Source organism: Phalacrocorax carbo, chromosome 13, assembly GCF_963921805.1.
Source record: "Phalacrocorax carbo chromosome 13, bPhaCar2.1, whole genome shotgun sequence".
NCBI classification, from domain to species: domain Eukaryota; kingdom Metazoa; phylum Chordata; class Aves; order Suliformes; family Phalacrocoracidae; genus Phalacrocorax; species Phalacrocorax carbo.
The window spans coordinates 9,258,044-9,270,111 of NC_087525.1; the positions used below are offsets into that span (position 1 = coordinate 9,258,044).

Consider the following 12,068-nt stretch of genomic DNA (forward strand, 5'->3'; position numbering starts at 1 on the left):
TTGGTGTAGCTCATATTTCCATTTTTGCATTTTGTTTGAGACTCACTATAATTTCTCTACCAGCTCCATATACTTTAATATGTGCAATTTTCAGAACTTACTGATTTTTCAGTTTAAAGTGGCTCATGATTAATTGGAATAAAACATACTAATGCTGTGTGCCTGGGGTGGCAATGAAAACCTGCTTTGAAAGCCAGTAAGACAGGTTCGTCTGATGGAAATGCATCAGTGTGTATTTGGCCCTGACTGTTTTTTGTGATAATTCAGGGATGCTTTTATGGGGTAAGCGCACAAGGCTTGTCAAGGCTGAGATGGTGCAACCCTTGCATCATAGTGCATTTAACACATGATCATGCTGTTCCCAAAAGATTACATAGAGAAAGAAAGAAAATATATTCCTGAACAGGACAGTTTCGAGCATTCTGAGCCAAGGAGATGACAATATAATTTTATTGTTTTCCTTCTCTTCAGACAAATTTCTAGGGCTTTTTAGTGTTTCCAGTCTTACTTGCTGAAGCTGTCATCTCTGGAGTGTAAGAGATCAGCACACACTCACTTGGCATGGGTTTGTGGGCTTGTCACGGTCTTTTATTTTATTTTTTAAAAGTCATATAAATTGCAAAGTCAGAGCAGTATTGTTCCTACTTAATGTCAGTGACTTTCCTCTGAGGTCCGCACCCAAAACAAACTGTTTTTCAAAACAGTTCTGAATAATTAGCTGGAGTCCTACGTCCTTTGCTACAGCATCAGCTTCTTACGTGCTTTCATCTCACAGTGCCTTCTCCGCCTCCCCCATCTCCCACAGGGTCTATCGGGCCCTTTTTACCCCACGCTGTCCCCAGGCCCCAGCACTGGGGTGGGCAAGAGACGGTGTACTACACTGTGGGTTTTGCAGCTGGGGGGTGCTGACCGGGGCACGTGTGCTGATTTGCCAGTTGGCAAGCTGCAAAAAGCAACCTTGATAGATGTGAGGTCCTGTAGGATGATACACCTTGGCCTTTACCTCCACCAGGCTGGCATTTATTTTGATATATGGGAAGAGAAGGTTTTTAAAGCAGCTGAAATGATGTAAAGGTTGGTTATGGGAGCTTGTAATGTCCACTGTTCTGGATACAACACAGTAAATTCATAATCTTCCTGTATCAACAGCATACTGTAGCAGCTCTAGCAGACCAATCGCAGAGGGTCTGGAGTATTTACTACAGATGAGGCAAATTTAGTGATGTTTTCATGAGCTGATTAATTTGTATTTATGGTGTTCTCTAACCTTCTGACACACTGGAAGGGTTTTTCTTCTCTGCAGTTATCCGCTTGAAAAAAAAAAAAACAAGAAAAAAAGACATCTAAATACATCAAGGCATCAACACAGTTAAAACCAAGGCATCACAAATTCTGGTTTAGGATAACATTAGATACTAGAAGACAAGCAGTGTGACTGAAACATAGCATTTATGAGTAGGCCATGCTTTAAATGAAAAACACATAGTATTGATTTTTTTAATCAGTGTTGTATGCCCACATGTCCTTGAAAAGTTGCTTTTGAAGTTGTTGCTGGATAATGAGGCTCATATCATAGAGGGGCTGGGTAGCAGTTGCAATTGGATTGAATTTCTTTGCTTCGGGTCAAGCTTTATGTGTTTATTTATGAACGCCACAGTTCTACTCTGATCCTGCAGTTTGCAAGCTACTCTTCAGCTGGGATCAGCGGGGCTCCTTTCCCGAGTGTTTACTTCTAATCCAGAGTCACCTCAGCCTTTCCAGCTGGGTCTGAGCCAGAGCCGGGAAAGTGGCACGGCAGGACTGCCCACGCCACGTCCCCTCTGCAGCCCCCCTGTGGGGCACATGCTCTGGCTGCTCAGCTCTTGCCCACCAAGAAGGGCTTCCTTTCCTATTTGGCTGGATGCTCGGAGACTCCTGAAGCTGAGACACAGATCACTAGGTTAGCAGAACAGGCTGCTTCCAGTTTTGAAGGAAAACTCTGAAATGAACTGTAAAGCCTTGGTTAATTATTTTTCTTGCTGCTATTGTTTTTTGCTGCTGCTGACCGTGGATTTACCTCTGCCCTCTCTCACAGAGATCCTGTTGTTCCTAATGCTTCTGTAAGAAACTTGCTTTTTAATGAAGAAAGTGCAACTTTTCTGTTTTTCTTTCATGTTTATTTTTTCTCTGTCTTTTTTGAGTCATCAGCCAGCCTCAAAAGCAGCCCTTTCAGTAGCTGGAGGCCATGCCCAGTGAACAGAGTACTAAAACAACGCCCAACGGTCCCCCAGCCCCTCGCGCTGCCCAGGCCAGGGCACTGCCTTTCCTCACAAGCCTTCCCCTGGGCGGCAGGGTGTTGGGAGACCGAAAGTTTTGGTTTTAATTTAGACGCGGCCCTTGAAGTCAGGGTGGCCGCTTGAAGTACCACACATCCTATTCATATAGCTGAAGTCCTGCAGGGACTGACTTTACTCCAGAGGTTGTGAAAGCAGGGTTTGAATTGCAGCTACACAGTATGAGCAGTTATATGTTTAATTTGTGCTGCCTGGAGTCTCCTGCTCTTTATACAGCAGCAATGTGAGGAGAAGTTGTCCCTCTGAACAGCATTACTTCATACAAAAGGAAAATCCTGTCCAGGGCTTGGGTCTCCATGCTGTGGTTGAAGTGAGGTTTGTAGGCCCACCTCTCCGGCAGGCCTCGTGTGCCCTCTAGCTGTTGCAGACTTTTTGGGAAACTGAAATGTCTTCATTTTCCATAAGCCTCGCTGAATTTTGCTTTCAGACCCAACAGGCAGGCCTTGAAAACAAAGTCTTCAATAATTGCAATTAGAGGAGCAGTAGAGACCAAGCAGCTGATTGCAGTCGCTGCTGCCTTGTTTGTCCTGTGATGATCCAATAGAAAAAAATTGTGCTTGTGGCTCAGGCCGGGAATTTGTTGCTTTAAAAGGTATTTGCCTAGAGTTTACACATTTGGCTGAAGCGAGGGCGAGTGCCATGTCAGCAGGATGATTCCTATGACATCTAGTAAGATAGAGGGTGGAAACGTGCTGTGGGACAGGGAGCAGACACAGTTGATGATTTTTCAAATTTCTTTTTTCTTTTTTTTTTTTTTTTGCACAGGCCTTTTGTGAGATGTTTCTCTGCAGAGATTAAATTGCTGCCAGCCCATGGGCACGGTTAGCTGGGGCACTGGTGGCTCTGAAGGCTTTGTAATTTTGTCTGTCCCAAAGAGACCCAGCGAAGCAGGGGGAGGTGCTCCTGCTCCAGCTGCCTTGCAAACACAAAGTGCGTGAGGGCATGGAGGGTGGGAAAGCACTGTTTATGCTGGCTGGAGTGCAGTGGTGGGGCAGAGGATTTGAATGTAGCAGGGAGGGGAGGTTGCACACCAAAATGCCCCCTGTATCCTCTCAGGTATGAGTGCTGGACAATGTACTGCTGTGACAGAGAAGGCCAGCAACACCATGGGGTATGGGAGGATGTATAAGCATTCTTCTCCTTTTTAGCAGTCACTTTCATATGGAACAGCACCAGCGGCCTCGGCACTGCCCGTGGGCCCAACAGCTTTCAACAGGCTTAACTGTGAAGTGGGTAATGTTGTAGGGTGGCAGTGCTGGAGGAGTCGGGGCAGGGTCAGGGCTCCTTAAACAGCCACAGCTGTGGTGATGGGCCCAGGTGGAGCGCATCTGCAGTGACGAGGCCAGGGTGTGCCTGCCCAGGGTGGTTGTGGGGGCTGCTGGGCAAGCACCAGCAGGTAGCTGTGGTGGTGTCCCCACTCTTGCTGTCTTGGGGAGCCTGGGCTGCTGGGCAAGATGGCACCTGCCCCCAGTTCAGCCTATGGACAGAGCAGGTGAGGGGGCTGTAGGGGGTGGTGGTGTTGAAGAGCAAGCTGAGCCACCAGCCAAAATAGACTTGGGGAAAGCCAGCCATGCTGTGGGAATAGCCAATGTGCCATGGAGAAAGGGATTAAATGCTTGTTGGGCATTTAATCAGCCAGCCTCTTCTGGTACACAGCAAGGTAAATGCATAATTTTCTGAGGGCTGGGAAGTTGAGATCTGGAGCAAAGAGAGGAAGCAGTGAGGAATTTTTGTCCAGACATGAACCCTACTCTCTAGGGATTTAGCCATGTCCTGGCTGCACCTGGGTGGTGGGGGTTGCTATGCCCTAATGCAAAGGTAGGGCTGCCACCTCTGTGAGGTCTCTTCTCATGCCAGGTGGGCAGGAAAGCCTCAAATTGTCTGGCAAGAAAGTCTTAAACCATAACACTTCCAGGCCTTGTCATGGGATCTTGTGGAGAGGTAAGTGGGGTAAAATTCTGCACTATTTTTTAAGCTTTTTTTTTGTCTTGTGTGTTTGTTTTTTTTCTAGCAGGCAGAATGGGCAGCAGGTAGTATGAATATCTGCAAACCTGCGTTAAAAAAGCCCACTCATAATTAAATACCAAGCACACAATCAGTGTGCTTCTGGAAGCCGTGCCATTGTGTGTGTTAGGAGCCATGGAAACATCTCCTGATGGTAACACATCCGTCAACTTGTGCAATGTAACTCCAGGGGCAAGCATTGGCTACAGGGAACCCACTTCTACTAGCAGTTAATTTCTACCTTCAACAAAAACTGGAGTGAAACTACTGATTAAGATGATGCCTAGAAATTATGCTATGATAAGTTAGTTACAGAGGAACAGCCCAATGGCTGCAGATAGCTTTGGCTGGACTTCATGGATTTGTGAGGGGAAGAAAGGCGATGGTGTCTTCTGAGCAGCACAGCTGAAATACTGACACTCTCCTGCAGTCTAACATGGGAGCAATCGTCTCCCTTTCAATTTGTGTAAGTAAACTTAAATCTGGCTTCTTGGTACCTTTCTTACATCTTTTCTCATTTCTGAGAAGGCTGCACTTCCTCCCCTGACCCAAATGCTGCATCTGAAGAAGGAAAGAGGAGGTATTTAGAATAATATATCATAGATACTTTAGAGACCTTTTTTTAACACCTTGCAGCTTGTATATAAAAATGCTATAAAATAGATTTGGTACATGCTGATATTGGTTCCTTTTAGGTAATTATTAATATTTTAGCATTAACATCATGCTCTAAGCTTGTTGATATACTGAAAGTGAAGTGGGGTCTAGGTGTGTCAGTGTGTGTTTGTGTGCATTCACCATGGCAGCATGGCCTGACGTGGCCTTGTCGAGCTCTGGCTTGTGGCTTTACTGAAGGTATGTGCTTTATGAGCTGAAAAACACATTTTCTGTAGTACGTTTGTAGCACTACAAAACTGTAGCAAAGCCTTTTCTTTTTCCTTCTGAAAATATAGTAATAAAAACAATCAAGAAGAGGCTGGTTTCAGAATGTGTTGGGATGATGCTACATAAAATAAAAATCCCTCTTTAAAAATGCAGGTAGTGTTTAAATATTCCTGATGTAGAACTGGTAAATCCAGGTGTTCCCCATTTGGACTTCTGCTCTGCTTTCATGGTGTAAAGGGTGTGATTTGGTAGAAATGGGTCCTCTGCTTTGGGGCTGAGCATAGCCTGCCTGATCAGAAAATGAGGACAAAATGTAGCACCGTGGGCAATGTCACCTGCTCATAAGGCAAAGCAGGGGAGTGGAAGAGGAGGGTAAGAGGGCAAGGGGTCCTTGTGGCTGGCCAGCATTTCCCCTTTCTTATCTGCATCCCCCTGAGGGGCTCAGCGGGGCCCGGCCGTGGAACCTTCCAGAGCCGTGTGGAACGAGCTGTGGCGTGCCTGGGGCAGGCCCTGCCTCTCCTCACAGAGACCCCTCAGCCCTGCTGCCCCTGGGGCGCAGGCACCCCGTGCAATATCCCGCCTACTTGTCAGCCCAGGTACTGGGCAGCCTGTCCGTCCTACCAAGACGAGAAAGCAGCTACTGAGTGCAGGTGGTCGTGATCTCTTACATATGTTTTTGCATTTGTTGTTGGGGTAAGAAATTTGGAATAACCAGGTGAGCGGAAGGGAACCCTTTATGGGGCTTGTGTCATGGCTGCTGCTTAAATTTCCCCTCTGGCTCCTCCATGAATCTTGCATTTTTTATCTTCATGATTTGGGTAGAAATTCACAAACTTCATGAGTCTGGAAGGCTGTATGCTAGCACTTGGTCAGCCTTTTTCCTGGCTGTTGGGGGCCATCTTGAGGAAGGGGTTTAGCAACGCCTCCCCTCCCTGCTCTAAACAGGGCATCTGCCCTGACCCCATTTTCTCTGAATGTAGGTGTAAATGGGTTTTATTAGGATTTACCCTGTCACAGGTCCTGTCTCAGCTCTACAGAAAAGTGATATTGGTATTTTAAGAACACGCAGTAGAAGTCAAAACTGTATTAAGATGCTATAATAAGGGCAATAATTTTACCAAAGATGTAGAACTTTGGATCTTAAAATAATAAAAACTAGTTTCTGTTTATTACTTCCCTGTTTTTATTCCCCAGAAATCATTATCTTCTATTCAAGTCAGGCACACAACAAATAAAGTCTCACCAAGTCTACAGTTCAGCAGAGAAAGAAGCACGTTTGGTGTTCCTCTGGAAACCCTCATGCAGGATACAAAGCATTGCGGAGTTCCTTTTCTTGTGGCACAGATGGTGGAGTACCTAGAAGTGTTTGGTAAGTTTGTGTTTTCTCTGTTTGGTCTCTGAAAACTGTTACTCTTTGTTTAAACTGTACTTTTGCATTGTAACTGCTGAAAAGTCTATTTTCACAATTATTATGTGCTCTTAGAGGAGCTCTTGCTTTTTGAGATCCATTTCTCATCACACAGCTATGGTAATGCAACCATTGCTTACAGTTTCATATTTCTTCTTAAACAGGTCTGGAGCGTGTTGGTATATTTCGTATCGGTGGCTCAGTAAAAAAAATCAAGGAATTAAAGCAGAAATACAACCAAGGAGAAAAAGTAGACCTTATTAATGATGGAGATGTTGATTCTGTGGCCAGCCTCCTGAAACTCTTTCTGAAAGAATTGCCAGTGGCTGTTTTTCCAGACAACATCTCTTCTGGCTTGCTAAAAACTTTTCAAGGTACAGAGTGGGTACCTTCCAAGCTTCTGTCCTTTCTCTGACAGTGGCAGACAATGTGTTCAATGCACCTTCCTATAAGCAAGGATTTAAGTTGTCTTAACCCGAGACTGATGTTCAGTTGCTTTTGGTGGGCCAGTCTTCCATGAACCCGTCTATAGTCTTTTTTTTTTTTTTCAAATTCATTAAGGCTTTTGGACTCCCCAGCATCCCATGGCAAGGCATTCTACAATCCAATCCTGTATTATTTGAGAAAGTACCTCTTCTGCAAGCTTGCCTTTTAAACTGGATAACTTCCTTGTTACTCAGATAACACTTTTATTTTAGATCTGATCACCATCATAATGCTGCTTGTGCCTTTATATAGCCACTGTCTCCCTTCTCTCTTTTACAAGCTGGAGCCTCTTTTTCTGTTTAACCTTCCCTTGTACAGGAGCCTTTTGGTACATCCCTATTCCTATTCAGTACTTTTTACTAGTTTTCTTCTAGTCATCTTGGACAGTGGTGTGTGGAACTGCGCGAAGCATTCAAGATGCAAAGCCAGATTGCACACCTACTCAACATACACTGTCTACTTCCCTATTCATGTCTATAATGGCTGAGCTAATGCATTCAGAAGATTCTGCCCAGTGATTTTGAGTGATAACTAATTCAGGTGTTTGCATACAAATAAGTGGGTTTTGTGGGTTAGATTGCAGGTTGCTTTTGTTCAAACTTCATCTTCTAAGTGCCAAGTTATGTATGTGGTTGGAAAAAAAAAAAGGAAAAGGGAATAATTTTCATCAACTATGAAAGTCTGTGCTGAAAGATCTACAGTTTTTTGCAAACACTTGGTTTTGACTACCCTGAACAGTCTTGCTGTTCTTTATTATTAATATTTTTATTTTTTCCCGTCTCCATCTTTTCCATGTCTCTCATTAACAGGTTTAGCACCGGGGTCTTGCCTTTGATGAAATGTATTTTTTTTAGGCCTAAAATTGCCCTTTAGGGCATGATTTGCTATTCACAATGTCAAAGCTACACAGATGTGTCCTGCTGATTTGTGGCAAATCCAAGCATCAGCTTCCAGTTATTGAGCAGTACTGTCATCTCAGTTCTAATAACCAGGAGATTTTGTCATACTATTCTGAACTGCTGACCAAATAGAGTTGTCTGTGGACCCATATTCTGCCTTGTAACCCTTCTTTGAAGAATGAGAACCAAGAAGATGCTAAGTATCCCCAACTTAGATTTTTTTAAGCATCTCTTGTGTAACTACGGTTGCATATTTATAGAGCAAAAATGTTTTGAGACTGAGAGCTACCAATTAGTCAGGAAATGAAGAAGATGTGGGGCTGAAAGGGCACAATTTCTTATTCCTCTTAATGAGAATCATACAGCATGTGTAAAATCTCTGGGGAGAGTCAAGGCTGACTATCTTGTATCATCTTTAAAGGCAGTTTTAAGGATTCAGGTACATGACTACTGCCTGCAATTCCATTATAAAAGCAGCAAGTGCTAGATGATTCTGTCATAACACAAGGAATAGTAGAAACAGTGTATATAAAACTAAGTATCTGGAAAATCCTTGGTACTTAAATATTAATATGTGAAAATTGTTGCCAAATTTTAGTGTACAAATTCTTTGTTTAAGATATATAAGAGCAAAGTCAAGAATAAATATATTTTAAAACCTTCCCTTTTTCTCAGATCTATAGTAATGCCTGTGATGAAGCTGTGTTATTATGAGGAATATCTACATAATAACTTTTTTCTCCCTCCCAGAGCACAAAATCCACATAACAGAATGCATAGAGAACCTGAGGCAGTTGCTCAGCTGCCTGCCCGAAGCCCATCAAAACCTTCTTCGGTTCCTGTCTGCTTTCCTGCTAAAGGTAGCAACATACAGTGCAGTGAATCTCATGACTCTGGAAAACCTAGCCATTGTGTTTGGACCCGCTCTTTTCAAGTGAGTACTCTCTATTTAGCTACCTTAATAGTATACTACTAGATCACACTTCACAATGGGGCTTTCTGTCATAACTCTATGTCTACTAGTAAGTGCAGCATTTTGAAAGTTAAATGTTTATATAGTATATTATGGGCAGATGTGACAGGTTCTGAGCTGGCTGACCACCTTCGTCCTGTTAGGCACGGACTGTACAGGGCCAGCCTTGAGCAAGAAACTATCTGAAGAGAAGAGGCATGAGGAATGGAGAGTTGTTTAATGAGAACCACCCTTCTTTTCTTAGCCAAGCTAAGCACTGGCTGTGGAGGCTACTTAGTTGTTAGCCTTGATTTTGAAAAGATAAGGCCCGCTTTGACTTTGTAATAGCATTTGCTATCGATGAAAGGAATCTCCTCTATCAAGAAAGAGAAGTGACTCATTCTGCCCTGCCCTTGCCACTGAAATGCAAGCTGACTTCTGAGCAGAGGCCAGCTGAGCTTGCTGGTGGGAGAACATATATCATGCAAGTCAAGTTGGTGAGAAAGAACAGCCTAGAGTGATCTGTTAATGGAGGATTTTCCAGTGAAGCTGGAACAATTTACTACTTTATCCTATCTTTCATGATAACACTAGAGGACGTTAAAGTGTTTATACTTGCCTTACAATTTGTAAACCTTTGTTTTAGTGGATCATAGCTATTCCAGCTTAATGTGAATTATAAGCCAATGCCACTTTGCAAAAGGTATGTGTTAGCAATTAGTATTTTCTATGCAGTAAAAAAAGCCTTGTTGTTTTTCCAATTTTTTTGTATGGCAAGCCAAGTAAGTTTTTAAAAAGACTTATTCAGCAAATTGGCACCAAACATATTAGAAATCAATGACAGGCTTTGTTTCGGGGAACTGTGCTCTTAAACCTTGCTGCTGTTTCCGTAGGTCTCTATGTTTGTGTCTTGTTACCTGCTCTGTAGGCTTATCACCAGAGGTACCAGCTTTTATAACCTTTGCGGGTGATACAAGTAAAAGGACCCTTTAGCAAAATTACAGCTAGGGAGAAGAATCTAACAAAGTTTAGCGTGGTAGGTGTTACACCAGTCACTCCTGTGAGAGTAGGCTTTACCACGTGATGGAACAAAGCAGTTCTACGATCAAACCCGAAGTTCCTTAATATCTGCATGCTAGAATTAGTAAAGGAGTGTAGGCAGATGAGGTTTACTTCCCAGTGTCTGGATTAGTTGTGTGATGATACTTGTAACATAAACAGGTAAAAGGCTGATGCCAAAAGGCCTTCACCAAAAATTCACCCCTTAACTCTGACACTAACTCAAGGAGGTTTGCACTGGCTGTCACTCTTCTGCCATTAGGCCTCCTTCTCTATCACATGGGGCTTCTGTGCATGCAGACACATGCAAGAATGCTTTTTTTTTTTCATCCTTTATCTCTGTTCCTGAAGTCTCTGAACGTGTGCCCACTGATTTCTGTATCTGCACAGAAGAATTTACTAGGTTCCCTTATTGATTGATTGAGCTGTTTCAGTTTTTAAGCATCCCACTCTGGTTTGGGAGATGGTTCAACCAATTCTGAACATGTCCCTCTGTTTTTCAAAGTACACTTAGGGCTAAACTAAATGCTTGTGGCAACAAGCTGCCTGAGAAGCCTTGAAAACAATCAGCATCAGGTTTCCTTGCCAGAGTGACTTGTCAAGACAACACAGCTGCCATAACTAGAAGTATATTTGCCCTACGAACATTAACTCCAGCTCTTTACAGTCGTTCTGATCTCGCCAGCTATGGGAGAGAAACCAGTAAGTCTGGAGCTCATTTTTTGGTAAAGTGTACAACTAGTGCTGTCCTTGGAGAGTTACCTCCTACAATGACGAAAATCACCCTTTTGGTAGTTGGGCGGAGAGGAGAGCTTTGTAACTGGCATTTCTCTCAGTGAGACTGCTGTACTGCTTCCTGCTGAGTGACCTGAGGCCTCGAATGATTCAGAATAAACCATTTGTATTGTCCTGTACAGCAGCAAAATTCAAGGTAGTCCAATGTGACAAACCATATCTGCTGACACAGGGAATAAAGTAATAAATATCCTTTATGTCTTTCAGAGCAAGAATTAGTGCAATTAGCCACCACGTTATGAAACATTTGGCAGCCAGAGTGTAGATTCACTGGAAGGTGAGACATGTTGGGTAGTACTTGCTATAGTTCAGTCAGAACGTGAAGGTTATGGAAAAAACAACTTTAGATGTAATCTGCAGAAATGCATATCCTATGCAATTGTTGGAAATAACCTCCTGGATGTAATGTCAGCTCCGCTTACGGCACTAATCTGTTGCAGGTGTTAAAACTGTTCTGCATATATTATGGCAATCTCATTTTTGTGCAATTACTTCTTCCTCCTTTGACATTAAACAAGTAAACTGTTTAGTTAGGCTGTTTATATGCCTTTTTACTTTAATTTTTTTGATCTATTTATGCTCAAGAGTAAATTTGGTCTATGATTATCACCTGTCTTTCATTTGTGGAGACCTGTCATGCTTATAGTTTCACTGAAGTGACTGAGTTGGAATATTCAGTAGTTGGAACATGGAACACAGATGGGTCTTGGGGGCACAAAATTAGGATCTAAAACTTGCTGCTCATTATACCTTGCAATCCTGAACTGCATATACTTCGCAATTAGTAACTGTGGTAATTGCAACAGAAAATATAAGCCTTAGCACAGGTATTAAATTGGAAGTTACAGGGTCACAGAAAACTCCCATTATCATGAATTTTAAATGCTAGGAAACTAATATCACTGTGTGAAAACTGAATGTTAAATAAGCCATCTCTTCTCTATTTTTAGTCTGTTGCAACCCCTTACTTTAATGCTGCTTATATTGAATATTTGACTAAAATAATCTTCATATTGGAAGAATTCTGTTATAGTATTAGTATATATGCTTCCTGTCCCCGTTCAGGGTGGTGGGACCCAAAGTGGGAATAAGAAAAGATGGTATGTTTCAGAAAAAGCATACCCAAGTGAATTGTTTTCATTTTACCTTAGTTCCCTTTGCAAACCAGCTCCTTCTGCTTTCTTCTCCTGGCCTTCCTCCCTCACACTATTTTTTGCCCATGAGACTGAGTTAAGCTATCTTCACTG

General features: G+C 42.9%; 1 protein-coding gene across 1 annotated transcript in view; it reads left to right on the forward strand.

The window, feature by feature from the left end:
• The first annotated feature begins 4,729 nt into the window (after positions 1–4,729).
• Positions 4,730–12,068, forward strand: part of FAM13C (family with sequence similarity 13 member C) — a 133,395-nt gene continuing 126,056 nt past the window's right edge. The window contains exons 1-4 of the mRNA XM_064464779.1: positions 4,730–4,803; positions 6,417–6,591; positions 6,795–7,004; positions 8,766–8,949. Coding sequence (XP_064320849.1) covers positions 4,774–4,803; positions 6,417–6,591; positions 6,795–7,004; positions 8,766–8,949 — 599 coding nt within the window. The 5' untranslated portion in view covers positions 4,730–4,773. The remainder of the gene's footprint in view (positions 4,804–6,416; positions 6,592–6,794; positions 7,005–8,765; positions 8,950–12,068) is intronic.